The sequence below is a fragment of the Harpia harpyja genome, chromosome 16 (genome assembly GCF_026419915.1).
Source record: "Harpia harpyja isolate bHarHar1 chromosome 16, bHarHar1 primary haplotype, whole genome shotgun sequence".
NCBI lineage: Eukaryota > Metazoa > Chordata > Aves > Accipitriformes > Accipitridae > Harpia > Harpia harpyja.
Window position 1 is genome coordinate 32,441,172 of NC_068955.1, and position 27,294 is coordinate 32,468,465.

The window sequence follows — 27,294 nt, forward strand, 5'->3', positions numbered from 1 at the left end:
TAGTTGGGGGATACCTGGCAATAGCTGGTGGGTGCCTGGGACTAGCGGGGGGACACCCAGGGCTGCTGGGGACACCCAGGGCTGGCTGGTGGGTGCCTGGGGCTAGCGGGGGGACCCCCCAGGGCTAGCTGGGAGACACCCAGGGCTACTGAGGTCACCCAGGGCTGGCTGGTGGGTGCCTGGGACTAGTGGGGGGACCCCCAGGGCTACTGAGGACACCCAGGACTGGCTGGTGGGTGCCTGGGGCTAGCGGAGGGACCCCCAGGGCTAGCCAGGAGTGCCTGGGACTAGCTGGGGGACCCCCAGGGCTAGCCAGGAGTGCCTGGGGCTAGCTGGGAGACACCCAGGGCTACTGGGGACAACCAGAGCTGGCTGGTGGGTGCCTGGGGCTAGCGGAGGGACCCCCAGGGCTAGCCAGGAGTGCCTGGGACTAGCTGGGGGACCCCCAGGGCTAGCCAGGAGTGCCTGGGGCTAGCTGGGAGACACCCAGGGCTACTGGGGACAACCAGAGCTGGCTGGCGGGTGCCTGGGACTAGCTGGGGGACCTCCAGGGCTACTTGGGACACCCAGAGCTGGCTGGCGGGTGCCTGGGACTAGTGGGGGGACCCCCAGGGCTAGCCAGGAGTGCCTGGGACTAGCCAGGGGGACTCGAGGAGAGCTGGGGGATGCCTGAGCTGGTGGGGGACAGGCAGGGCTAGTTGGGGGACACCCAAACCTGGCTGGGAGACCCCCCAGGGCCAGCTGAGGTGCACCTTGGGCTAGCCGGAGGGTGCCCCGGGCTAGCTGGGGGGCAGCCCGAGTTACCGGGGTCTCGCCGGAGGAGGAGGAGGAGGAGGAGGAGGAGGAGGAAGGGCTCGCCCCACCCGTGGCAGCGGGCCGCTGACGCCGTTCCGTGCCCGGCAGGTGCCGGTGCCGGTGGCGGCGGCGGCCGGGGGGGGCCGCTGTGCTGCATTGCGGGGCGGGCGGCCCGTCCCCGCCCGCCTCCGCCCGGCCCTCCCGGGGGGGAGCGGGGCTGTCTGGGCCGGGCAGCTCCACCGGCCCCGGACAGGAATGCCCCTGCGCCTTCAGATAATGTTATTTATATCGCCGTGCAGGGCGGCTCCGCTCCCCCCGTCCCGCTCCGGTCCCGGGCCCGCCGCCGCCGTTCCTCCGCCCGCCGCTCCGTGCAGGTGAGAGCCGCGGCCGCCCCCGGGCACCGGGATGCGCCGCCTCCGGGAGGGGGGGGGGGGGGGTGTTGAGGAAAGCGGGAGGGACCGGAGGGCACCGGGAGGCACCGCTCCCCGGGGAGAAGCGGGGGGCACCGGGACGCGCTGCCCGCCCCGGGGATACCGGCTGCAGCAGCGGGGGGGGGGGGGGGGGGCTGCGGGCACGGAGCAAAGTTTGGCGGGGCGGGGGGGCTCAGCACCCCCTTTTTTCCCCTCCTGCGGCGGGGGGGGGGGGGGGTCCGATGGCACCCCGTGTCCCCCGGGGGCTGCTCTCCCCGGCGGGGGCCGGGAAGGACGGGAGCGGGTGAGGGGGGGTGACTTTCTGGGGACACCCTGGGGACGCTTTCTCTGGGGTGACAACCCCCAGCGGGGTCCCCGCACCCGTCCCGGGTGCTCCCGGCACCGTCGAACGTGTGCCGGTGGGACGTGGTGGGCAAACCGGCTCCGGAGGTGACGCGGGGCACCTCACCCGGCCCGCTTCCACCACCGATTTTTAGCAACTGGGGAAACTGGAGTTACTGGGAAGAGTTTTCTGGCTTCCGTGCCCTTGGCCCTCCTCGTCCCGGCGCAGCGGCAGGAGGATGCTCGCAGGCGGCCGTTGGGCTGGGGGAACTCCTGCCCGCACCCCAATAAGGCGGCAACCACCCGGGACTGATTTCCCGGCTCCCTTCTCAGGGCGGCTTTTGCAAATCTCCAGCTCCCGGAGTCAGGGGATTGTGGTGCCCTTCGCTCCGCTGGATAAAGCCAACGAGGAGCGTTGGAGGGGGTGGCAAGCAAAGGAGACCCCTGCAACCCTGGTGGGTGCCGGCACGGCCCGCCGAGGGGTATTTTGCAGCTATCGGGTGTTTTTAGGGTTCCGGTTGGTGGTTTTGGGGTAGGCAAGGAGGTGCAGGGGGGCAGCTCCTAAGAAGGGAGTGGGGCTCGGCCCGCGCTGTGCGCAGGGGAGGCCTATTTATAGCCAAAAATATCTGTGGAGTGTCAGCACGTGTGCGTGTCGCCACGCGGTGCGCTGGCGGGTTAGGTGACATGGGACGGTCCTGGCACGGCCGGCATCTGCAACGACTCCAGCCCTGGGGAAACCCAAACCTTCGCCCGCCGGGTGAGAGTGTAGCCGGGGAGCCGCGGCCGGAGCGGGGCATCGCCGGCCGGAGGAGCTGTGCCATGCCGTGCCCAACGACCCCGTGCTGTGCCGAGCGGCCGTGCCGAGCGGGGCCATCTGCTCCCGGCCCTGGCCGTGCGCCTGGGAGGCAGGCGGCTGTCGGGGGGCTGTGGGCTTGCCCCCCGGTTCCTGCCCCTTCCCAACGGGGCCGGTTGCACCGGGAGCGTGGCTGACCGCTGGCTTGGTGGAGATGCAAAATAAAAGCATTAATTGCTGAAGCGAAGCAGCTGGGGCGATGCCGGGCAGCGGGTGGCCCAGGGACCCGCCGGGCTGTGGGCGGAGGTGACGGGCAGCTACTTCGGGGTGTTTTGGGGGACGCCGACGAGCTCTCGTGCACCGGCAGCCGGTGTTTCGGCACCAGGCTGCGGTGGCGAGGGCTGAGCCGGGGAAGGGGTTCACGGGTGGCAGGAGTCGAACCGCTGCCCCAGCCGTCCTCGGGGTGCAGGGGGGGTGTCACCTGGACTCGGCGGGGGGACCTCGGCAGCGGCACGGTGCCAGCCCCTTGCCGGGAAGTGCTGATTCACGGCGCTGAGCCGCCGGCCGGGGAAGACGACGCTGCCCTGGCCCCGGCTGAAGGATGCTCACGGTGGGCCCGACACCCCGGCACTCCCGGCGTGATAATCCCCGGGCAGCGGGTGCCGGCAGCGGCGTGGTTCTGCCAGACAGGGCTGTTTGGAAGGCGCTGGTGCGGCAGAGGGAGATTTAAAGGGTCGGCGAGCGCCCGCGCTCGAAATACACGCCGGCGGCTCCCTTGGGCCCCGCTGTGGCTTCCCTCGGCGCGATCTCCTCCTCCTCCTCGGACGCTCGCGGCCGTGGTCCTGCTGTTGTGGTGGTGGCGTGGGGGAGGCCCTGCCAGGACCGAGGTCTCCCGCCGGGATGGCAGCGCTGGGCTGCGGCGTGCCACAGAGACCCGACACAACTCGGCGCGCCCAGCCTGTTCGCAGCGCCCAGGCAGACCGGCCGCAGGTCCTGCGGTGTTGGGGTGGAGGTCCCCAGATTTGGGCTTCCCCAGGGGTTTTCTGCTGCAGGACAGGAGAGCAAGCCCAGTGCCAGCTGCGCTGGCTGGCAGCGGCAAGAGCCACGGCATGGAGGGCTGCGGGCCCCGGTCTTGCACGCTCCCGTGTGCTCCTGCCTGCGCTTGCATGGCCTTGCGTGCTCTCCTGTACCGCCTTGCATGCATTTGCATGTCCTTGCTCGCATGTGCACGCTCCTGCATGTCCTTGCTCGCGTGTGTGTGCTTTTGCACGCTCTGGCACAGCTCCTGCATGTCCTTGCTCGCACGTGCATGCTCTTGCACGCTCCGGCATGCTCCTGCATGTCCTTGCTCATGCGTGCAAGTTCTTGCACGCTCCAGCATACTCCTGCGTGTCCTTGCTCACGCATGCATGCTCTGGCACGCTCCTGCAGGTCCTTGCTCGCACGTGCATGCTTTTGCATGCTCCTTCATGTCCTCGCACGCTCTTGCGTGGAAGCCAGCTCCCGAGCCAAGGCCATGCCTGCGTGGCCGCGATTAGGGTGCGGAGATGGGGCCCGGCCCTGATAAAGCTTTCGTACCCGCTGGCTGCCCGGGAGGTCCCCCGGGGGCTGGGGGGCCGCGAGCTGTCATGGCTCACGGGGACACGAAGGGTTTGGGGGCACCCATGGTTTCCCCCTGCCGCACCGTGCACCCGCGGCCGAGGGTTCCTGGTGGCTCCGAGGTGCTGGGGGGGTCCCGGCTGGGGGGCTGGCCGTGGGGACCCCCCCCTACCACCACCACCGGCCTGGCACCCCTCACCCCACGGGGGCCCCAGCAGCCTCCTCCCGCCCAGCCCGGCCGCTGACAGCTGCTCGCAGGCATTTTTAGATACCGGCCGTGTCCTATCTGTGTCTCAAATGTCCCTGGGGGTGAGCGGCCCCCCCCCGCCGGCAGCTGTCGCCCGCTTTCTGCCACGGGTGCCGGCGAATCCCCTCCACGGCGCAGGCGTCGGGGTGGGTGCGAGCAGCACCCGCTTACCCCAAGGGCACCCGACGGTTGGGACGATGTCCCTGGGGACCTGGCCCAGGATGCTGGGTGGGCAGGCAGGACCCGGGTAGGGAAGCACCGCCGTAAGGAGCCGTCGGCACAGCTCGGCACAGGGATCCGTGCCGGCAGGGCGAGTCCCCGAGCGTGCGGCACCCAGGTGCCCCCCAACACCTTGGTGGGGCTGAGGCTAAATCCCTCTGAGCAGCTTAACCAGCAGCTCTGAGCCGCAAATCCCCACGCGTGGCAGGGACGGCGAGCTGCCGCGGCGATGCCGGTGCCCACGGCCTCCGCTGTCCCGCAGGGGCCTCTCGCCGGTAGCCAACGGCCGCCCGGCCGGGGGACGCCGGGACCATGACCTCGGCGAACGACTACGAGCAGCTGGAGCTGCAGCAGCAGTACAGCCGTTTCAACATCCCCTGGGAAGCCTCCGACGATGAGCTGGACAACGACAACAGCTCGGCGCGCCTCTTCGAGCGCTCCCGCATCAAAGCCCTGGCAGGTCGGGGATGGGTCTCGGGTCCCCTCGGTCGTCCCGGGTTGTCCCTGCTGCTGGTGCCACCGTGCCCGCTCTCGTTGCAGACGAGCGGGAGGCCGTGCAGAAGAAAACCTTCACCAAGTGGGTGAACTCGCACTTGGCTCGCGTCACTTGCCGCATCTCAGACCTCTACATGGACCTCCGGGATGGGCGGGTGCTCATCAAGCTGCTGGAGGTGTTGTCAGGAGAGCTTCTGGTAGGCCTCCCATCCAGCTGGAGACCCTGGGACCCATGCCATGCCATGCCATGCCATGCCATGCCCCACCAGCTCTGGTGCTCCACCAAGGCTGTTGACCTTGGCGTTGACCAAGGCTCCACCAGGGTTGGGTGGCAGCAGGGGTGCAGGGGGTGTCCCCGGGCAGGGGTGGGGGTTCACGGTGGGGAGGGGTGGGTGCTGAGCGCTGTCATGCCCCAGCCCAAGCCCACCAAGGGCCGGATGCGGATCCACTGCTTGGAGAACGTGGACAAGGCTCTGCAGTTCCTGAAGGAGCAGAGGGTGCACCTGGAGAACATGGGCTCCCACGACATCGTGGACGGCAACCACCGCCTCGTCCTCGGCCTCATCTGGACCATCATCCTCCGCTTCCAGGTAGGGCTGGGTGGGGTGGGGGGCACCCCTCAGCTCAGCACCCCATGGCTCGTTCCCGAGTGGGAGCCCTTCTCCGTGGATGTCCTCTTCCAACCCCAGGATGTCCTTCTGCCCCCAGATCCAGGATATCATCATGCAGACGCAGGAGGGCCGGGAGACACGCTCGGCCAGGGACGCGCTGCTGCTCTGGTGCCAGATGAAGACGGCGGGGTAGGTGGTGGGACCCACACCCCACTGCATTGGGGACCGGGGGTGCCCAGAGGGTGACAGTGACGCTCTGTCCCCATCACAGGTACTCCCATGTGGACGTCACCAACTTCACCTCGAGCTGGAAGGATGGGCTGGCCTTCAATGCCCTCATCCACCGGCACAGGTAGGCGGCACGGCGGCGGCCACTGGGACATGCTGGGGCTGTGGTGGCACCGGGGGATGTCCCACGGGCGCGTCACCGCTGTCCGGCACCCTCTGTCCCCAGGCCCGAGCTGTTTGACTTCCAAAATCTGACCAAATCCAACGCCCGGCACAACCTGGAGCATGCGTTCAGCGTGGCGGAGCGGCACCTGGGCATCACCCCGCTCCTTGACCCCGAAGGTGAGGCTGCCGCTGCCAACCCTCCTGCCTCAGTTTCCCCATTACACCCTGGGATGTGCCCAGGCCCCGTGGAGGGACAGAGAGGTTTCCACCCCGTGGAAGTGGGGTCTGGGTGGGAGCAAGGGGGGACCTTATGAGGCCGTGGTGGCCCGTTGCCATTGGGGTGATGCCGGGGCGACGCAGGCGCTGGGTCAGGACTGACGCCTCTCGCTCACGCTGGGCAGATGTGTTCACGGAGAACCCCGACGAGAAGTCCATCATCACCTACGTGGTGGCCTTCTACCACTACTTCTCCAAGATGAAGGTGCTGGAGGTGAAGGGCAGGCGTCTGGGCAAGGTAGGGGATGGCGTTGAGGTGGGGGGTGTTCTGCCAGGGTGCCGGCACCCTGCGCTCACCGCCGGCCCCGCCGCAGGTCATTGAGCACGCCAAGGAGACGGAGCGGATGATCGAGGGCTACGGGGGACTGGCTTCCAACTTGCTCACCTGGATCGAGCAGACCATCGTCTCCCTCAACAGCCGCAGCTTCGCCAACTCGCTGGCCGGGGTGCAGCACCAGCTGCAAGCCTTCAGCACCTACCGCACGGTGGAGAAGCCCCCCAGGTAAGCGCCCCCGAGCCCCCCGTGCCCACGCGGTGGTGTTGAGCACCCACGGGTGCCCGAAGGCTGAGCTCTCTCGGGGGCAGGTTTCAGGAGAAAGGCAACCTGGAGGTGCTGCTCTTCACCATCCAGTCGCGGATGCGAGCCAACAACCAGCGCGTCTACACCCCGCACGAGGGGCGCCTGGTCTCCGACATCAACCGGGTACGGGGCCCATCCCGGCAGCCTGGCCGTGTCCTGTGCCGTGCCGCGGGGACACGCGGCTGCTCCCGCCGCACCCTGCAACCTTGGGGGCAGCTCTTCCCCTGATATCCCCGGGAGCTTTGCTCCCCAGGCTGTCCCAGGGCAGGTCAGGGATGTGCTAGGGCAGCTCGGCTCCATCTCGGGGCGAGTCAGGTCCATCTCCCAGGGCAATTCGGGTCCATCCCAGGGCTGTTCAGTTCCTAGGGCAGTTCAGGTCTATCCTGGGGCAGATTGGGTCTGCTCGAGAGCAAGTCAGGTCCATCTCCCACGGGCAGGTTGGGTCCATCTCCTGAGCCAAGTTGGGTCCATCTCCTGGGGCAGTTTGGGTCCATCCTGAGACGGGTCCTAGGGGAGTTTGGGTCCATCTCCCAGGGCAGTTCAAGTTCATCCCAGGACACATTGAGTCCATCCCGGGGCAGGTCAGGTCCATCCCAGGGCAGGTTGGGTTCCTCCAGCCGTGCTCCCCCATCCGCGGGTCGCATTAGGGTTCGTCAGCAGAACAAGACGCGGGTGGGTGCGGGGACGTGGGATGCGGGTGCCATGCCCGTCCGGTGCCGCCTTCCCCCAGGCCTGGGAACAGCTGGAGAAAGCAGAGCACGAGCGGGAGCTGGCACTGCGCACCGAGCTCATCCGGCAGGAGAAACTGGAGCAGCTGGCGCGGCGCTTCGACCGCAAAGCGGCCATGCGGGAGGCCTGGCTGAGCGAGAACCAGCGCCTGGTGGCACAGGTGAGGCCGGGGACACCCACCCCCGGGACCCCGGGGTGCCCCGCCGGAGCCTCACCGCGGGCTTTGTGCCGGGGCAGGACAACTTTGGCCAGGACCTGCCGGCGGTGGAGGCGGCTAAGAAGAAGCATGAAGCCATCGAGACGGACACGGCCGCCTACAGGGAGCGGGTGCAGGCCATCGAGGCGGTGGCGAAGGAGCTGGAGGTGGAGGGCTACCACGACATCCAGCGCATCAACAGGCGCAAGGACAACATCCTGCGGCTCTGGGAGCAGCTCCTGGAGCTGCTGGCCGCCCGGCGCCAGCGCCTGGAGATGAACCTCGCCCTGCAGCACCTCTTCCAGGAGATGCTCCATAGCATCGACTGGATGGATGAGGTCAAGGTGAGTCGCGGGTGTTTGGTGCCACCATGGGTGGGATGCCACCATCCCACCAGGCAGGGCATTTTTGGAACCCCTGCCCCCCAGGGAGGCAGATGAGGTGCTGGGGTGCTGGCAGCGGCTTTTGGGTAGCAGTGGGTGCCGTCCGCTGGAGCTGGTAGTTGGTGACGGCTGGGGCTCTCCCGCAGGTGCAGCTGGCATCGCCCGAATCCGGGAAGCACCTTCTGGAGGCAGAGGAGCTGCTGCAGACCCACCGGCTGCTGGAGGGTGACATGGCCCTGCAGGCGGAGAAGACACGGGCCATCAGCGCCGCCGCCCTCCGCTTTGCCGACGCCGAGGGTAGGTGTGCCGGGATGCCCCGGGACCGCAGCACGACCGGGTGAAGCCGGGACGCCCTGCTGATGGGCGCCTGCCCCGCTCCCTGGCCAGGCTACCGTCCCTGCGACCCCAAAGTCATCCGGGACCGCGTGAGCCACCTGGAGCTGTGCCGGCGGGAGCTGCAGGTGCTGGCGGCCCGAAGGAGAGCCTTGCTGGAGCAGTCCCGATCCCTCTGGACCTGCCTGTGGGAGCTGGATGAGGCGGAGGGCTGGATCAAGGAGCAGGAGCAGCTCTACTCCTCCCTGGACTTTGGGAAGGACCTGCCGGGCGTGCTGCTGCTCCAGCGCCGGCACGCCGCCTTCGAGGCCGAGCTGCGGAGCCGGGGCGACCGGCTGGAGCGGGCGCTGGCAGCGGGCGAGGGTCTGGCGGCGGCGGCGGGGGGCCAGGCGGCCGGCCGGCTGCGGGAGCGGGGGGCTGCGGTGCGGGCGCTGTGGGCGCAGCTGGAAGAGCTGGCGGCTTTCCGCCGGCGCGGCTTGCGGGAGGCCGAGGGCTTCTTCCAGTTCCAGGTGGAAGAAGAGGAGCTGGCGGAGGGACTGCAGGATGCCTGCCGGCGGGCGGCCGCCGAAGAGCTGGGCCAGGACGAATCCCACACCCGCACCCTGCTGCGGCAGCACTGGGAGCTGCTGGAGGAGATGGCGGCCGCCCGGGAACAGCTGAACGGGCTGGCCCGGCGAGCCGAGGGCTTCCCACCGGAGCTGCGGGCCGGCCCCGAGGCGCAGAGCCGGCTGGCGGCCCTGCGGGAGCTGCACGCTGAGGCGGCCGCCCTGGCCGAGCGGCGAGGCCGCCAGCTGCAGGACGCCCTCGACCTCTACACCGTTTTTGGGGAGAGCGATGCCTGCCACCTCTGGATGGGGTCCAAGGAGACCTGGCTGGGGCAGCTGGAGGTCCCCCAGGCGTGGGAGGACCTGGACGTGGCGCAGCACAGGTAGGGGCTCTCGCGGCGGCGGCGCTGCCGTGCCGCGTCCCGAGGTGTGGCCCGTTCTCAGCCCGGCCGTTCCCCGCAGGCTGGACAGGCTGGAGCAGGAGATGGCCACCGTGGCTTCCCAGATCGCTGCCGTCAACCAGGCAGCCGACGGGCTGCTGGCGAGCGGGCACCCCCGCAGCCCCCAGGTCCGGCAGTGCCGGGAGCAACTCGGCGAGAGGTACGGCGGGCGGGCGACGCCGGGGCGAGTGGGTGACGCTGGGGCGGTCGGGCCGGTGCCGGCCGGCTGCATCCCCTGCCGTCACCCGCCTCCGGCTCGCAGGTGGGACCGGTTCAGGGAGCTGGTGTCCGAGCGTCGCCGGGCGGTGGGCTCGGCGCTGCGCCTCCTCAACTACCGCCTGGAGAGCGAGGAGACCCGGCAATGGCTGCAGAGCAAAGCCCGGGCGGTCAAGGCCACCGCCGAGCTGGGCCGGGACCTGGCCGGCATCCTGGCCACCCAACGCAAGCTCTACGGCATCGAGCGGGAACTGGCGGCCGCCGAGGACCGTCTGGCGGCCCTGCGCTCCCAGGCCGACCGCCTGGCCGAGGAAGGACCCGAGGTGGCCGAGGAGACGGCTGAGCGGCTGTCGGCGGTGGGGGCCGCCTGGGGGGAACTGCAGGAGGCCCTGGGGGAACAGGCGGCCTCCCTGGGGGAAGCCGGGCAGCTCCGGCGCTTCTTGCAGGACCTGGATGACTTCCAGGCTTGGCTCTTCGGAGCTCAGAAAGCCGTGGCGGCTGCCGACGAGGTGCCGGCCTCTTTGGCCGAGGCGGAGGAGCTGCTGCGGCGGCACGAGGCCGCCCGGCGGGACGCGGAAGAGCACGCGGGCGCCTTTGCCGCCTTGATGGAGTCGGGGGAGCGGGCGGTGGGGGAGCAGGAGGACCCCCAGTACGAGGGGCTGCGGCAGCGCCTGCGCGGCGTGGAGGCCGGCTGGGCCGCCCTGGGCAGGATGGCGGAGACCCGGCACCGCTTCCTCGCCCAGTGCCGCGGCTTCCAGGAGTTCCTCCGCGACGCCAAGCAGGCGGAGATCCTCCTCGCTAACCAGGTGGGTGCCCAAAGAGGGTCCTTGGAGGGGGTCCCCGACTCGCGGGTGCCCCGAAAAGGTGCTGAGCCCCCCGCCGCGTTCCCCCTCCAGGAGTACACGCTGGCCCACTTGGAGCTGCCCGCCACGCCGGAGGGCTCGGCTGCCGCCCTGCGCCGCTTCCAGGACTTCCGCGCCGGCGTGGAGAGCGGTGCCGAGAAGGTCCCCGAGGTGGTGGCCGGCGGCACCAAGCTGGTGGCCGAGGGAAACGTCTTTGCTGAGAAGATTGCCGAGAAGTGCCAGGCCCTCCAGGAGCGGTGAGTCCGGCGAGGGGGCCGGCGGGCGGGCAGCGTGCGGGCAGCAGGGCTGATGCTGCCTGTTTCTGGTCACCCTGCCAGGCACGGAGCGGTCCTGGTCAAGGCGGAGGAGGCGGCGGGTTTGCTGCAGGACAACCACGAGCTGCAGACCTTTCTGCAGAGCTGCCGGGAGGTAGGGATGCGGCACGGCCGGCAGCGCCGGGGGGGGGGTCCCGGCCAGCCGAGCCCTGACCCTCCTTGTCCGCAGTTCGACGCCTGGGTGGAGGAGAAGATGCTGACGGCACAGGACACCTCCTACGGCGAAGCTCGTGGCCTCCACGGCAAGTGGCAGAAGCACCAGGCGTTCATGGCCGAGCTGGCATCTAACCAGGGCTGGCTGGAGAAGATCGAGACGGTGGGTGCCGGCACCGGTGCCTGGAAGCCTCACCGTCCCCCAGCTGGGCGGGAGGTCCCCGTGCCAGCGTGGAGCCGTGCCGTGGCGGCCGCCAACCTTTTCGGTGTTGCTGGCAGGAGGGGAAGGAGCTGGCGAGCCGCAAGCCGCGGTACAGCGAGGTGGTGGCGCAGCGACTGGGCGAGCTGCGCGGGCGGTGGGACGGGCTGCGCGGCGCCGCTGAGGAGAAGGGCCGGCGGCTCTTTGAGGCCAACCGCTCGGCGCTGTACGCCCGGAGCTACGGGGAGCTGGAGAGCTGGCTGGGGCAGGCGGAGGAGGAGCTGCGCGCCGCCGAGCAGGCCAAGGACCTCACCGCCACCAACCTGTTGCTGAAGAAGCTGACGGTGGGTGGTGGCACTGCCAGCCGAGCGGCTGGGGGGGCGGAAGGGCGTTGGCAAATCGCTCTTTCCTTTGGGTAGGGATGCACCGCTCCCCAGTTCGGGGTGGCAGGGGGTCCAAGGTGCCGGGTCACGCCCCGGATGGGACTGGCCGGTGCCTTGGGGGTCTCCGGCCTGCCTCTGCCCCCTGGCTTACGTGGCTCTACCCCGCCAGAGGCTGGAAGAGCAAGTGGGCATGTGGATGAAGGAGCTGGAGGAGCTGGGGTGGCAGGGTCTCACCCCTGCCGGGGATGTGCCGGACGCTGACGGGCACGAGCAGAGGCTCCGGAGGCGATTCCTTGACCTGTTGGAGCAGCTGGAGAGGAGGAGGAAGGAGCTGGAGACCACCAAGGCCATCTACCAGCTCAGGCGGGATCTGGAGGATGAGACGGTGAGCATCCTCGCCGTGGCGGGGTCTGGCACGCTGGGGGCACCCGCGGGTGCCGCGTGGCGCTCAGCAGGTGCTCTCGCCCGCAGCTGTGGGTGCAGGAGCGGCTGCCTCTGGCAAGGTCGACGGAGCATGGCACCGACCTCCCGAGCGTGCAGCGCCTGGCCAAGAGGAACGAGGTGAGCCCGGACGCAGCGGCGGCGCCCGCCGGGACCACCCGTCCCATGGGCGAGCCCTGCTGTGACCACCCTCCCCGCCGGCAGACGCTGCAGAAGGAGCTGGCGGGCCATGCCCCCCGCCTGGCCGAGGTGCTGCGCCGGGGCGAGGTGGCGGCGAGCGGTGACGAGCCGAGCCCGGAGCTGGAGGCACGGGTGCAGGAGCTGCAGGGGCTGTGGGAGACGCTGCGGGCGGAGGCGGCCGCCCGGCACCGGCGCCTGCAGGAGGCCGGCGAAGCCCAGCAGTACTACCTGGACGCCGGCGAGGCCGAGGCTTGGGTCAGCGAGCAGGAGCTCTTCATGGGAGCTGAGGAGAAGCCAAAGGTGAGGATTGGGTCCACGTGGTGCCCCAGTGTCCTGGGGGGGGGCTCTGTGCTGTGCCATGTGGTGCCATCCTATGTCAGCCCAGGCCGTGCCATGCTGTGCCGTTAAACGTCATCCGGTACCATGCCGTGTCATGCCGTTACGTGCCATCCCATGCGGTGCTGTGCCATGACGTGCCATCCATCCCGTGCTGTACCATCTCATGCCGTGCCATTATAGGTCATCCCATGCCATGTCATGCTGTGCTATAACACGCTGTCCATCCCATGCCGTGTTGTGTCCTCACATGCCGTGCCGTTACACACCATCCCGTGCTATGTCATGCTGTGCTGTTATGTGCCATGCCATTATAGGTCATACCCGTGCCATACCTTGTCATTACATGCCATGCTTGGCCATAACAGGTCATCCTATGCCATTCCGTGCTTGGCCATTCCATGCCATACCATCCTGTGCCAAGCCACGCCGTTACACACCACCCCGTGCCACGCTATCTGTGCCATGCCATGCCATACCCCACTGGGATCACCAGTGCTCCCCGCTGCATTGGGCGGAGGCAGGACATGCCCATAGGGTGGGCGCTGGGGCTGGACCCCGGTCCCTCTCCCACGGCCATGCCAGGTGCTGACGGGCGCTGGCGTTTGCCGTGCCGCAGGACGAGGAGAGCGGCTTGGTGATGCTGAAGAGACACGTCCGGCAGCAGCGGTCCATCGAGGACTACGGCCAAACGATCAAGGAGCTGGCGGGGAGGGCTCAGCAGCTGCTCTCCGCCGGCCACCCCGAGGGGTAGGTGCCACCACCGTGTGTCCCCTGTCCCTCGGGGCAGCCCTGTGCCCTCAGCACCGCGGCGGGTGGGTGGTTTGGCTTCAGCTCCGGCAGCGTTGGCTGCCCCGGTGCTTCACTCCGGCTGGGTGGCATTGACCCGGCTGTGGCAGGGAGGTGGTGGCAGAGGGATGCGGGGAGCGCGGAGCGGGTCCCTCCCCCAAACCCCCCCCCCCAGTTGGCAACACGGGTGGGTCGGGGACATCCTTTCCTGGGTGAGAACTGGGGTGTCTGTGTGCCGGGGCCGTGCAGGGAGCAGATCATCCGGCTGCAGGGCCAAGTGGACAAGCACTACGCGGGGCTGAAGGAGGCGGCCGAGGAGCGCCGCCGGCGCCTGGAGAACATGTCCCACCTCTTCCAGCTGAAGCGGGAGGTGGAAGACCTGGAGCAGTGGATCGCCGAGCGCGACGTGGTCGCCTCCTCCCAGGAGATGGGGCAGGACCTGGACCACGTCACGGTGAGGGTGCCGGGGCAGGCACGGCGGGTGCCAGCGCGTGGTTTTGGGGGGGTAGACTTGACTCTTCCCTCCCCCACGCAGCTCCTGCGGGAGAAGTTTCGGGAGTTTGCGCGGGAGACGGGCAGCGTGGGGCAGGAGCGCGTGGACCGAGTGAACCTGGCCATCGAGGACCTCATTGACGCGGGGCACGCGGAGGCGGCTACCATGGCCGAGTGGAAGGACGGGCTGAACGAGAGCTGGGCCGACCTCCTGGAGCTGATCGACACCCGCATGCAGCTCCTCGCCGCCTCCCACGACCTGCACAAGTACTTCTACGACGGTGCCGAGCTGCTGGCCCTCATCGCCGCCCGGCGCCAGGAGCTGCCCCAGGACCTGGGCGAGGATGCCGGCTCGGTGGAGGCTTTCCACCGCATGCACAGCGCCTTCGAGCGTGACCTCCAGCTGCTGGAGGCGCAGGTGAGGCTGCGCCCCGGACCCGCGGGGATGCCTTGCAGCGCTGCCGCCGGCACTCAGCATCCCCCACGCTCTCCGGCTCCGCCGGGCAGGTGCAGCAGTTTCGGGAGACGGCGGCACGCCTGCAGACCGCCTACGCAGGGGAGAAGGCGGCCAGCATCCAGGAGCAAGAGCAGGAGGTGGCACGAGCCCTGCGGGCGCTGCTGGAGGCATGCAGCGGGCGCCGGGCCAGGCTGGTGGACACGGCCGACAAGCATCGCTTCTTCGGCATGGCGCGGGACCTGCTCTCCTGGATGGAGACCACCGTCCGGCAGATCGAGACGCAGGAGAAACCCAGGTATGGCTGCGCCCCGCGGGCAGCCGGAGCCGGTTGCTGGGACCCGGCACTGATGCCACCACCGACGCCGGCACCTCTCTGTCTCCAGGGATGTGTCCTCGGTGGAGCTGCTCATGAAGTACCACCAGGGCATCAGGGCTGAGGTGGATGCCCGGGGTAAGAGCTTCACCGCCTGCATCGAGCTGGGCAAGAAGCTGCTGCAGCGCAAGCACCAGGACTCGCCCGAGGTGAGGGCAGCCGGGGTGGGGGCACGGCAAGGACGGTACCACCGGGGCCCCCCCCGTGACGGTGTCCCCTCGCTCGCAGATCAAGGCGAAGCTGATGGAGCTGGTGGAGAAGAGGAAGGCCATGATGGAAACGTGGGAGCAGCGCTGGGACCGGCTGCGGCTGTGTGAGTGCACTGGCGGTGCCGGGGAGGACCGTGGCTCGGCTGGGGGGGGGGCATGGTGGCAAGGGGCTGAGCGCTGCCCATCCCTGCCCACAGTGCTGGAGGTGTGCCAGTTCTCCCGGGACGCCTCGGTGGCCGAGTCATGGCTCATGGCGCAGGAGCCCTACCTGGCCAGCAGCGACTACGGGCAGACGGTGGACGCGGTGGAGAAGCTGCTCAAGCGGCACGAGGCTTTCGAGAAGTCCTCGGCCACCTGGGAGGAGCGCATCGCCGCCCTGAGGAAGCTGACGACGGTGAGGAAGGCTCGAGGTGGGGCACAGCTGGTCCTAGCTTGCCCCTGCCTGCCCTGCCTCAGTTTCCCCACCCCACATCCCCACCAGCCCCTAACATCTTCGCTCCCTTCCCCGGCAGCTGGAGCTCCTGGGCGAGCGGACGCTGCGCCAGGGGCTGGCGCGGGACGGGGTGACGCGTGCCGAGGCTCCCGACTACCGCCTGGATCTGGACGGGGAGCTGGAGGCTGGGTAAGAGATGCCAGCACCATCCCCAGGCAGCTGTGGCAGCATCTCGGGCAGGGGCAGCTTGCGGCACCCACCCGGCACACGGGCGTTTTTTCCAGCATCCCTCTTCTCAAAGCATTAAGGGCATTTTTTTTAGCAATTCACCATTTTGGAGCAGTAAATTCATGAAGGTGAAGAGGAGAGATGAAGGTCAAGCCCCACCGTGCTGGGGCTTTCATCCTCAGGGGGGACGGGAGAGCAGCAGCCAGCCCCAGGTCCCTGCGGGACCACAGCTGCGTTTCCCCAGCGAGCTGGCTGGGACGGGGATTTTAGGGGTGCACGCTCTGCCGGGGATGCTGAGCGGGCTGCTTCCCTGCCGCAGATCCGAGGAGGAGGAAGAGGAGGAGAAGAGGGAAGGTGCTAGCATGCGGGAGGTCTCTCCGCCCGCCGCCGATGGACCAGAGCTGGTCAGTTCTCAAGTTTAGCTTTCTCTTTCCCCAGCAGCAAAAAAGGTGTCCCTGCATGTCCCCCAGACTCCTGGCAGACCCCATGGACGCGGCTGTGGCCGTGACCGTGGCACGCCGACGGCTGCCCTCACCCCTTGCCTTGTTCCTTGCCTTGAGTTGAATAAATGCTAAATGACCCTAAAAAGGCCGGGCGGGCACGCGGGTGCTGCACCTTCCCCTTTGCCCCAGCTCCTGGGGTGGCCGGGGGGTCCTTGCGGTGGCTTGGAGCACCCCTGTTCCCCGTGGCCAGGCTTGGGCCAGCTGGTGGAGGCTGGCACCCATGGGTGCACGGGGGTCTCTGGGATTGGGGCAGCAGCCAGAGCTGGAGCATCGGCCCTGGAGCGGGCAGATCCCAGCCACCATCCTCTGCTGTCGGCGAGGCAGCGTGCATCCCAGGAGAAACCCACGGGACACCGCACGGCCCCGGCCCCGTGGCACCCGGCTTTCCAAGCACCCAGTCCTGGGAGCGGGGCCGGCTCTGTCCCGGCACGGAGGGGACATTGTGCAGAGCTGCCCACGGACACGCAGCAATGACGCTCCTGGCTGGCCACGCTCACGTCAGCCCCACAGCACGTGGCCCTTGGGGCGTCATCACCTCATGGGGATGGCACCCTGCGAGGCATCGTCACCCCAAAGGGCATCGTCACCCGAGAGACATCATCACTGTGTGGGGGCATTGTCACCCTACAAGGCACCGTCAGCCCTTGGGGCATCGTCACCCCTCGGGGTATCATCACCCTGGGAGGCATCATCCCCCACGGGGCATTGCTACCCTCGGGGCATCGTCACTCGGTGTGCCAACCACCTTGTGCTTGCTGCCAGCCCCTCTGCCTCTCCTGCCTGCTCTGCCTGCTCGGGGACAGGATTGCTTTCTGGTTGTTCTGCCTGCTTGGGGACAGGAACCCCTTCTGCCTCTTCTGCCTGCTTGGGGACATGGGCGTCTTCTGGCTCCTTGGGGACAAGATCGCTTTCACCTGCCTGGGGACAGGATCCCTGAGTACCTACTCAGGGACAAGATCATTTCTGCCTGCTTGAGGATACGGGCATCTTCTGGCTCCTTGGGGACAGGGTTCCCCTCTGCCTGCTCGGGGACACGGCCGCTTTCACCTGCTTGGGGACAGGAGCCCCCTCTGCCTGGGGACGAGACTACTGCCTGCTTGCTCGGGGACACAATCCTTCTCTGCCACAGTCACCTCCCGGCTGCCAGGGACAGCGTCCCTCCTCCTGTCCCTCTCGGCAGGACACACCGCAGGACCTCCACGTGCTCCCGGTGGTGCCGGCAAACGTGGCTGGGGCCATCCCTGGGCGCAGGAAGAGGGGATGGGCACCCCAGGATCGCCGTGCCCCAGCCCCTCCCGTGGCACCCAGCTGCTGCCCCTGGATGGGCACCCCATTTGCCGGGCACCGTGGCCCCCGACCAGAGCCCTCTGCCTGCCGGCATCCCCTGCTGTCCCCAAGCCCCCTGCGTGGGGGACAACACCGGGATGGCTCCCAGGGCTGCTTGCCTGGCTCGGCTCAACCCCATCACCCCAAATCTGGGGGGGCCCTGGCACCGTGCTGAGCGTCCCAGGGCTGGACTGTCCCGCAGCTGCTTGCTGGCGTCCTCCCAGTTGCCACCAGCTCCCGCTTACCGGAGCTGGTGGGGTCACTGGCACGGAGATCTAGGGGTGACCCACCCCTGGCTGGCACCCATCGCCGGTTTGGGGACCCTGAGCCCCCGCTGGAGATAGGGACCCCCGCGCGGGGTGCCACGATGGGAGGGAACGAGACCTCAGGATGTGGCTTTTGGTGGCGAGCGGGTGCCACCGCGGCGTAACAGGGCTGTTGCTTTGCGGCAGCTGGCGCGGACGACGGGCGACGAGGAGCCGGCGTTGCCGAGCCCAGGGCCACCGCGGCAGAAGCCGGAGGAGCCGGCCACGCTGCCGGCCCGTACCTGCAGCATTCAGCTGGAGGGCTACCTCGGCCGCAAGCACGACCTGGAGGCAGCCACCAAACGGGCGTCCAACCGGTAGGCACGGCGGACGGCGGCGGTGCCGGACGGCGGCGGTGCCGGACGGCGCGGGCGCGCGCTGGGCTGACGCGGCGGTGTGACGGCAGGTCGTGGAGCACGCGGTACTGCGTGCTGCGGGGCGGCCAGCTCGCCTTCTTCAAGGATGCCAAGAGCCGGGCGCTGGGGCTGCCCTGCCACGGCGAGGAGCCCCTGGGACTGCGGGATGCCCTCTGCGAGGTGGCCGCCGGCTACAAGAAGAAGAAGCACGTCTTCAAACTCAGGTAAGGCACCGGGACGGCACGGCACGGGGGGGTGGGGGGCACACGCCTCACTGGCACCTGCGGTCCTGTCCCCAGGCTCAGCAATGGCAGCGTGTGGCTCTTCCATGGCAAGGATGAGGTGAGGAGCATCCCCGGGGGGACGTGGCGGGGGCTGGAGATGCCCCAGGGGACAGAGGGGACCAGTAGTGCCCAGGAGGACCCAGGGTGGCTGGTGGTCCCCTGGGGACATGGCGGTGGCCAGCAGTGCCCGGGGGGACACAGGGTGGCCCGTGGTACCCGGGGGGACGGAAGGTGGCTGGTGGTTCCCGGGGGGGACTAGCAGTGCCCAGGGGGACGTGGGGTGGCCAGTGGGATACAGGGTGGGCTAGAGATGCCCAGGGGAGACCAGTAGCGCCCAGGGGGATGCACAGGGTGACCTGTAGTGCCCAGTGGCTCACAGGCGGCCAGGGGTACCGTGAGGACGTGGCAAGGGGGGGGACATGGGGTGGCCAGGGGTGCTATCAGGACAGGGTGGGGGGCTGGCGGTGCCCAGAGGGACGTGGGTGGCTGGGGAAGATGTGGGGCGGCTGGCATCACCCGGGGAGCCAGAGGGTGAGTGGGAAGGTGATGGGGGGCCAGGGGAGCCCCCCCCCCGAGCCCCTGCCCATGCCCGCAGGAGGAGCTGCAGGCCTGGCTGCAGGGGCTGAGCACAGCAATAACCGAGTGCCGGAGCAGCCGGGAGAAGGCGCAGAGCCTGCCCCTGCCCCCGGCCCCCCCTGAGCCCCCCCTGCCCCGCAAGGACAAGGAGAAACGGTTCAGCTTCTTCCCCAAAAAGAAATAACACCCCTTGCTCCAGGGGGGGGGGGGACCCCGCACCCTGGGGACCCGTCACACCGGCGGTGCCCGCGGCCACGTGTGCATAGGGACCTGCATGTGCACGTACCTATACGTACAGCCGGGTCTATAGGGGCAGCTGCCGGGCTTCATGCGTGTCCAGGAGCCGTACGTGCCCCTGTACGGGCACGCGTAGACGCACCCCCTCACCTCTGCGAGTGCACGCGTGGGCTCACATCTATGTATGTATATAGCGGCACATATACGAGCGCGCACAGCCCATGCGCGTTGAACACGTGCCTGTGTGCACATGTGTATATATATATATTTATATTTATATATATACATACGTTTCTATGCTTAAGGGTATGCACACACCTATGCGGAGGTGAACGCAGACCTACACCTACGTCCCTGCGTGCACACGCGTAGGTGCGTACGTGCCCTTCCAGGCGTGTGCACCCAGGGGTGCCCCCACGCACAGGGGTGTGCAGCAGCCCCGTGCACACACGTGTCCCTGTGTGCACACGTGTGCACACGTGTGTCCCCGCATGCAGGCGCACCTACCCCTCCACGCGCACGGCCACGGGTGTGCATGCCCCACACGCGTGCATGCCCCCCCCCCCAACACCCACACGGTGGGCTGCCGCAGGGGTGTGTGTGTCCCCCCCCCCCAAAGCCATAACCCCCCCACCCCAGCGCGTGGGTGCAGAGGGGGCAGCTCCGGCCCCTGTGGGCACCAACCAAAGAGCGTCGGCCCGTGGGCACAGGGAGGGGGGGCCAGCACCGCTCGCCATTGCCCCCCCTCCCGCACCCACCACCAGTGCTGCCAGGGCCGGGGGGACCCCCCCTGCACCCCGCGGCCGAGCCAAGTCACCCCGGGGGGAGCGCGGGCGACCAGAGAGGAACTTTTGGTTCAGTTTGGTTTTTTGGGTTTTTTTTTGTTTGTTTTGTTTTGGTTTGTTTTTTTCTAATAAAGATGTGAAAGCGAGCCGGGCACAGTGCTGGGTGCCCGGGGGGGGGCACGGGGTGCCCCTGCTCCTGGGCAGGCTGGGGGTCCCCAGGGTGCCCCTTCTCCCAGGTGAGTTGGAGGTCCACAGGGTGCTCTTCCTGGGTGAGCTGGGGGTCCACGGGGTGCCCCAGCTCCTGGGGAGGCCGGGGGTCCCCAGGGTGCTCCTTCTGCCAAGCAACCTTGGGGGTCCGTGGGGTGCCCCTTCTCCTGGGCAGGCTGGTCCTCCACCGGGTGCCCCTTTTTCCAGGTAGATTAGAGGCTCACAGGGTGCTCCTTCTCCCAGGTGAGCTGGGGGTCCACGGGGTGTCCCTGCTCCTGGAGAAGCTGGGGGGTCCATCGGGTGTCCCTGCTCCTGGACAAGTTGGGGGTCCACGGGGTGCCCCTTCTTCCAGCTAGGTTGGAGGTCCGTGGGATGCTCCTTCCCCCCGAGGGTCCGCAGGACATCCCTTCTCCCCCCCGTCGCCCACCTAGCTGGCGGCGTCAAGGGTCTGAAATTTCTGCCGCAGGTCCCTGACGAGGCCGTGGCGAGGGGGTTCGGGGGGCTCGGGGGTGTCGGGGGGCTCCGGGCAGCGCCGCCGGTACTCCTCGGAAGCCTGGTAGGCTTTGCAACGCTCCACCACCGCCTTCAAGCAGATCTTCTCCCGGGTGGTGGGCGAGCGGATCTGCACGTAGGCGGGGGGCTCGGCGGGGGCCGGCAGCCGCTCCAGCACCAGCACCCGCTGCCCGGAGCCCAGGGGGGCCTCCGCCGCCACCCACAGTGCCCCATCGCTGCTGTGCCGCGCCGGCACCGGCTCAGGGGTGCCGGACCCCCCGCCCGCCTCGGCGCTCCGGCTTCGGCCGCTGCCCCGCTCCTTTTCGGCCGGCCGACCCCCCCGGCACGGCCCCTCGGGTGCCGAGCGGCTGCGGCTCACCGGCGGGGGCCGCGGGGCGCCGAAACGGGCGCGAAGCTCCCGCACGTCGGGCCAAGCAAAGGGCTCGGCGCTGCTGGGGCTGGAGGGGCTGCGGGTGGCAGCCGGGGAGGGGGACACCGCCAGCCCCCCGTCTTTCGGCGCAGCCGCCGAGGGGGTGCCGGCACGTGGGTCCCCCTCTTTCGGCTGCACCGGGGCGCGGCGGGCACCGGCGCGGCGGCTCTTGATGCGGAGGCTGTATTGCCGCGCCAGCTGGTACACCTTGGTGCCGGGGTGCGGGGGGGTCAACAGCAACCGAGGCGGTGGCCCGGCCGGCGGCCCCTCGCCCCCGGCACCCAGGTCGTCCTCCTCCACGATGAGCAGCGGCTCGGGGGGCTGCAGCCCGTTCTCCCGGCACGGCTCCTCCGGTGCCGGCTGGATGGGGGGCTCGGGGCTTGCCGGGGGCCGGGGGAGACCGTTGAGGCGGGAGACGGAGCTTCGCACCAGCCCCTTGGGGATGAAGGAGAGGCTCTCGCGGCGGCGGACGCTGAAGCCGGCGTCCCGGTTTTCGGCTTGACCGTAGTAGCTCTTGATCTTATCGAGGAGCAGGCGGTCCCGGCTGGAAAGCAGCGACTCCCGGCGGGTTCCGGTGAGGGGCTCGGGCTCGGGGACGGTGCTGTGGGACCCCCCGGGCTCCCCGGTCTCGAGCGGGGGGCCGCCGTCCAGGCTGAGGGCGCTGCCGCTGCGGCTGGCCGGCCGTCCCACCGGCCCCTCCAGCGCCAGGCTGCTGCGGCGGGAGAAGCTGCCGCCGCCGCCGAAGCGTTCGGCGATGACGCTGGCCTGGTCCAGCACCGAAGGCGGCAGGATGCTGTCTGCAGCTCCTTCTTCTTCCTCCTCCTCCTCGCTGCTCAGCCCCTGCAAATCCTCTGCAGCACGCTCCGGCTCCCCCTCCCCGCCGGGCAGCGCCGGTACCGGGGTCCCCGCCGAGGACGGGGCTTCGGGTGCCCCCAGCCCCTCAGGGTGCTCCCCGGAGCTGCCGGCCTGCGGAGGAGCGGGCGGGTGGGTGCTGGGTCCTTCGGGACCCCCGGGCGGGGGCTGCGGGGCTGCACTGACCTTCTCGCAGCTCCCCGGCCCCCAGCTGCTCGGCCGCTTGGGTCCCTCCGGCGCCGGTGGGTGCCCCTCAGCCTGGGCGAGAGCAAATATGGGGTGTCATGGGCTGCGGGGGGACCCCCCAGCTGCTCTGAGCAGGACCGCTGCCGGCGGCGAGTCCTGGCCAAGCCACAGCTGAGGATCCCGCAGCGGCCCCGGGAGCAACAAGGGGTGCCCCGAGAGCGATGTAGGGTGCCCTGCGAGACACGCGGGGTACCCCAGGAGTGATGCAGGGCGCTCTGGGAGTGATGCCGGGCGCCCCAGAAGTGATGTGGGGTACCCTGGGAACAATACGGGGTGCCCCAGGAGTGACGTGGGGTCCCTTGGGTAGCACGACGCAGTGGGTGCCCTCCCTGGGGTTTGGGGGGCTGGGGTGGGTACCTGCTCCTCCTGGGGTTCCACCGGCAGGTCCCTGGCCCCGGGCAGCTCCTCCTGGTAGTCCTTGCCCAAAGCCTCCTCTACATCTTCCTCTTCTTCCTCCTCTTCCTCCTCCTCCTCTTCCTCCTCCACCACTCCCTCAGCAGCCGCCCAGGATCTGGGGTGCTGGGGGGGGTCCCCGGCCTCCAGGAGAGCCCCGTCGCTTCCAGCGTGCTGCGCAGGGGCGAGCGCTGGGCTCAGTGCCCCGTGCCCTCCCGGCAAGCGGCGTGCCAGGGCAGGGGGGCACCGGGCACCCTAACCCACCCTGCGCCCCCGCCTTACCTTGAGCCCTGCCAGCCAGGAAAGAGAAAAGCGGAGGTTAGGGAGAGGGCAGCACCCCGAAATACCCCCCCCCGGCCCCCCTCCGCCCACCCAGCCGGTGCCAGCGGCCGTGCCAGCTCACCTTGCTCGCCCAGCTGCCGCAGGATCTGCTTGGCAGGCTCTGCGGGGAGAAGTTGGGCATCCAAATCGGGCGACGACGGCGTCATCCTCGTGTCCCCCAACCCTCCCAGCATCCCAAGCCCGGCACCCAGCCCCCCACCCCAGTTGGGGTTCCCGCTCCCTGCCGGCATCCGCACCCGACTGCCTGCGCCCCGTGTGCCCGTGCAGCCGATCCGGCAGCGTCTCCGCGCGGTCCCGGCACTGGAAGGGCTCTGCGGGGAACAGGGACACCCGTCAGCGCCAGCACCCGGTGCCCACCGTCCCCCACGGGCATCGGTGCGACCCAGCCACGGTTTTTGCCCCGGGGAAGGGACGGCGGCGGTGGGGACGCCGGGGATGCGCGGCTCTCACCGGACTGCCGGCGGCCCTGGCGCGGTTCGGCGGCGGCGTCACCCAAGGGCTGGCAGGACCAGCTCTTCTTCAGGCGCTCGGGGCTGCAGCGGGGCAGGCGCGGGGGGTCTGCGGGCACAGGGGGTGACGCTGGGGGACGGGGGGGACAGGCAAGGGCAGGGAGGGGACTGCGGGGTGCCGGCAGCACTCACAGAACAAGTCCATCTCCAGGATGGCTTCCTTAGCCTGGGGTGGAGGAAGGATGGAAGAAGATGGGGAGGGAAGCTGGGGTGCAGCTGCCCCCTCCTCACCGGGCAGGGGGGGACGACCCCGGTGCCAGCGTGGTGTCCGTCCCCCTCTGCCCTCACCTTCTGGGGGATGATGGCGTGGTGGTTCTCCAGGATAAGCCGCTTGATGTGGTGGGTCCACACACGCTTCTCCTCCACGCTTTTGGCCTGGGGAGGACAGGGAGGCCAGTGGGGTTGGGCAAGGGGGTCCCCAGGGTGCCCCCCACCCCGTGCCCCCCCTACCTGCAGGCTGTGCTGCTGCTTGCCGTGCTTGTAGTGAGCCAGGCTGAAGCAGAGCGAGTCCCGCGTGCTCTCGATCAGCATCAGCGAGGAGCACTGCGGGGAGAGGCCGTCAGTCCCCCATCCCCAGCACCCTCCTAGTTCCCCCCCCCCCATCCCCAGCACCCACCGGGATGTGGCTCTTGTAGACGTAGTGGTCACCGCGGCGCTTGGTGATGAGGAGGGTCTTGTCGAAGAGGAAGACGGCACGCTCGTGGCGCGCCCGCTGCACTCGGAAGGTGCCCTCCAGCACCAGCTCCCCGTAGCTGGTCAGGTCCGGCCCCTTCCAACCCAGCAGCAGCGACTGGATCTCCTGCGCGGGACCCCGGGAACGGGCACGTCAGATCGCCCGCCGCCGCGGTGGTGCCCGCCCGGTGCCACCCGCCGTGCCGCCGGCACCCACCTGCTGGCGGATGGCGTGCTCGTGCTTGCGCTTCATGTCGTTGATGTACCAGGCGACGCAGGTCATGGTGTCGATGGCTTCCAGCACCACTTCGTAGTCGTCCCCTGACTTGTGCTCAAAGTGCTTGGCGATCTCCTGCCGGCAAAGGACGTGGCGTCGGGGCAGCGCCAACGGGGCTGCGGTACCCGGTGCCGGGGCTCGTGCCATGCCGAGGGACCGGGCTGTGCCAGGTGCCTGTGCTATGCTGGGTGTGCGCACTGTGCCAGGGAAATGGGCCGTGCCGGGTGCTCGTGCCATGCCGGCAAACCAGACTGTGCCAGGGAAGGGTGCCCGTGCCATGCCAGGGGACCAGGCTGTGCCAGGGAGTTGTGCCGTGCTGGGTGCCCGGACTGTGCCGTGGAAGCGTGCCACGCCAGGTGCCTGTGCCATGCCGCGCGCCAGGCTGTGCCAAGCGCCTGCACCGTGCCACGAGCTCCCCCCGTGCCGGGTGCCTGGACTGCACCGGGTGCCCGTGCAATGCCAGGGGACCAGGATGTGCCAGAGAGATGCGCCGCGCTGGGTGCCTGTGCCGTGCCATCCCCCAGACTGCGCCCAGTGCCTGTGCCGTGCCATGAGCTCACACCATGCTGGGCGCCCAGGCTGTGCCAGGGAAATGTGCCACGCCAGGCGCCCAGGCTGTGCCACGCTGGGTACCCATGCTGCGCCGGGTGCCCAGGCTGTGCCGGCTGCCCGTGCCCCATCAGCTGCCTGAACCGTGCCAGGAACTCATCCTCTGCCACATCCCCACGCCGTGCCAGGCTCCCAGACCGCGCCGGCTACCGGTACCCTGCCGGGCGCCCACGCCGTGCCGTGCCACATGCCCGCACCGCGCCGGGCGCCGGCTCACCTGGAGCAGCAGGTGGTACTTGAGGATCCTCTGGACGGGCTTGAGCAGGTAGGCGCCGAGGGGCAGCGCGTGCCGCAGCCGCTCCTGGCACTCGCGGAGGAACCGAGCCTGCGGCTTGCTCCTCATGCACTCGGCCAGCGCCGCCACCGAGCTGCGGGCAGGGAGCGGGCTCAGCCCCCTGCCCGCTCCCCTGCCCGCCCGCGCCCCCCCCACTCACCTGGGGTAGTTGTTGCAGTACTGGGTGTAGATGGCAAACTCCTGGCTCTGCGGGCAGGGGGAGCGTGGTGAGAGCCCAGCACAACCCCGTGGTCGTCCCCCCCGGTGCCCCCCCGCCGTACCCGCGCTTACCCGGGTGACGAAGCAGACGGCCACGGCCACGGGGTCGCTGGCGCAGCTCTCCAGGTTTTGCAGCAGGGTGCTAGGGGGGACAGAGGGGACGGGGTGATGGCAGCCCCCCCACCAGCCACAGGATGGGGTGGCACCGGCTGTGCCCCCCCCGGCGGCACCGGGAGCACCCACCTGCTGAGCTCGTAGATGTCCTCGATGTTGCCGAAGAGCGCGCTGACCTGCTCCGGCCGCAGCACCGGCTCCTCCGTGTCGATGATCTTGCCCAGGTAACCCTGCCGGGCACCCACGGTTGGCGACGGTGGCACCGGTGCAACCAGCCGTCCCCACCAAAACCCCATCCAAGGGTTGTCCCCCCCGCCAGCGCTCACCTCCACGATGCTGCGCAGGTCGCGGGCGTAAGTGCGCTCCGACTCCACGATCTCCAGCACCACCCGCCCCAGGTAGCTGGGCTCGGCCCCGGGGCCGCCGAAAGGTGCCAGGGGGTGCCCACCACGGGTGCCCGGCCACCCCCCCGGGGAAGCGTTGTTGTTGCTGTTGCGCAGCCCCTCAGCCCACGGCTCGGTCCCGCCGCCGGCCGGCTCCTCCATGGCGCGGCCGGGCTCCGGCACCGGGCTCAGGGCAGGGCGTTGCGGGCAGGCGGGCACCGGCATGCCGGCATCCCCCGGCACCGGCAGGGCACAGGGCGGGTCTGGGGGGGGGGGGGAGAGCAGCGTACTTAGGGGCTGTTTGGGGCCAAGGGGGGGCTCACACCTCCTCCACGGTGGAGGGAGAGCCCCCGGGGTTGACCTGATGGCCGAACCCTCCAGGCCTGGGGGTGCCAGCATCCCCCAACCCCAAAAATCCCAGCTATGGATAAGGCCAGGCAGGATAGGGCCCGGCCGGATCCTGGCACAGCCCTCCCCCCCCGGGGCCCTGAGATTTGGGGATTCGCCTCCCCCTTACCCCAGAGCAGGGTGATGCACCCCAGGAGCCGGGGGCCGCGCTCCCGGAGGAGGAGGCGCTCCGGCGGGACCAGCGTCATCGCCGCGCCGAGCCCCCACACGCTGGCACCCCGCGCCGGGGCCGTGCGTCACCGCCGCACCCACGGGACACCTTCCCGGTGAGCTCAGCGCTGGCTCACCCTTCCGGACCACCGGTGCCGCCGACCGCTCCCCCGCGGCACCGGGATCCTCCCGTGGCACCGAAACCGCTCGGTGCCACCGAGCCGGTTGGGGCACCCGAAAACCGGCCGCCGGCGGCAAAGCGTGCCAGAGCGGCAAGGGCTCGCTTCCCCACCGTGCTTTTTGGCAGAGGGACGGTTTGCGGCAGGGCACCGAGCTCGCTCACCCCGGCGGGCGGGTGGCCGTGGGGACGGTGACCTTCAGCCGGGCCACGTGCCGGCGGCAGGGCTGCCCGAGCCCCCCAGCACTGGGGGTGCCGGCATCGAACCGGTCAGGCCGGTTCCCGCCAGCTCCTCCCCGCACCCGCCGTACCCGCCGTGCCGCATGGCCGCGATCCCGCCACCGCCCTCCCGATGGCTTTCCCGCCCAAGCCAGGATCCCCCCCCAAAAACCCACCGCCTTGCCCCCCTAAGCGGGGGCCCAGCCCCACATCCCCCAGGTGCCGGCACAGCTGGCTCTGCCGTGGGGCACCGCCTCGGCACCCTGGCTCTGGGTGATTTGGGGAGCAGCCCCCCCAAACCCCAAATCCTTCAGCTGTGCCCCGACCCTGCGGCCACCTCGGCCAGGGGGGGACCCAGCCCCACAGGCAGCCCGTACCGCCGGGGACGCCGGGGCCAGCAGACCCCGAGCACCCACCCCCGGCAGGGTCCGACCCCCCATCCCCACCCACGACCGGGTCCCTGCCGGGGGACAAGAGGGGACACCCGGCTGGCACC

At 69.7% G+C, this 27,294-nt stretch overlaps 2 protein-coding genes across 2 annotated transcripts; one reads left to right on the plus strand and one right to left on the minus strand.

Annotated features, from left to right (window-relative positions):
• Positions 1–1,027: 1,027 nt before the first annotated feature.
• Positions 1,028–19,613, plus strand: SPTB (spectrin beta, erythrocytic). Its single transcript, XM_052811934.1, has 36 exons — positions 1,028–1,169; positions 4,668–4,865; positions 4,946–5,097; positions 5,317–5,490; positions 5,609–5,700; positions 5,783–5,863; positions 5,966–6,081; positions 6,306–6,418; positions 6,495–6,682; positions 6,766–6,883; positions 7,491–7,649; positions 7,727–8,029; positions 8,215–8,365; positions 8,456–9,329; positions 9,409–9,546; positions 9,649–10,408; positions 10,499–10,701; positions 10,783–10,873; positions 10,949–11,095; positions 11,212–11,475; positions 11,684–11,899; positions 11,986–12,075; positions 12,160–12,435; positions 13,091–13,221; positions 13,510–13,714; positions 13,796–14,170; positions 14,260–14,504; positions 14,593–14,731; positions 14,811–14,895; positions 14,989–15,185; positions 15,304–15,413; positions 15,772–15,856; positions 17,734–17,903; positions 17,993–18,166; positions 18,242–18,284; positions 18,822–19,613. The coding sequence occupies exons 2-36, from the start codon at positions 4,718–4,720 to the stop codon at positions 18,984–18,986; spliced, it is 6,978 nt and encodes a 2,325-aa protein (XP_052667894.1). The 5' UTR covers positions 1,028–1,169; positions 4,668–4,717; the 3' UTR covers positions 18,987–19,613.
• Positions 19,614–19,924: 311 nt separating this feature from the next.
• Positions 19,925–26,963, minus strand: PLEKHG3 (pleckstrin homology and RhoGEF domain containing G3). Its single transcript, XM_052812050.1, is given in 16 exon segments — positions 19,925–21,919; positions 21,992–22,063; positions 22,409–22,734; positions 22,848–22,886; positions 23,023–23,097; positions 23,237–23,344; positions 23,428–23,461; positions 23,584–23,670; positions 23,746–23,838; positions 23,912–24,094; positions 24,185–24,319; positions 25,071–25,221; positions 25,288–25,334; positions 25,419–25,488; positions 25,590–25,690; positions 25,787–26,963. Coding segments are annotated over 16 exon segments (3,264 nt in total). The 5' UTR covers positions 26,069–26,963; the 3' UTR covers positions 19,925–20,458.
• Between the last annotated feature and the right edge of the window lie 331 nt (positions 26,964–27,294).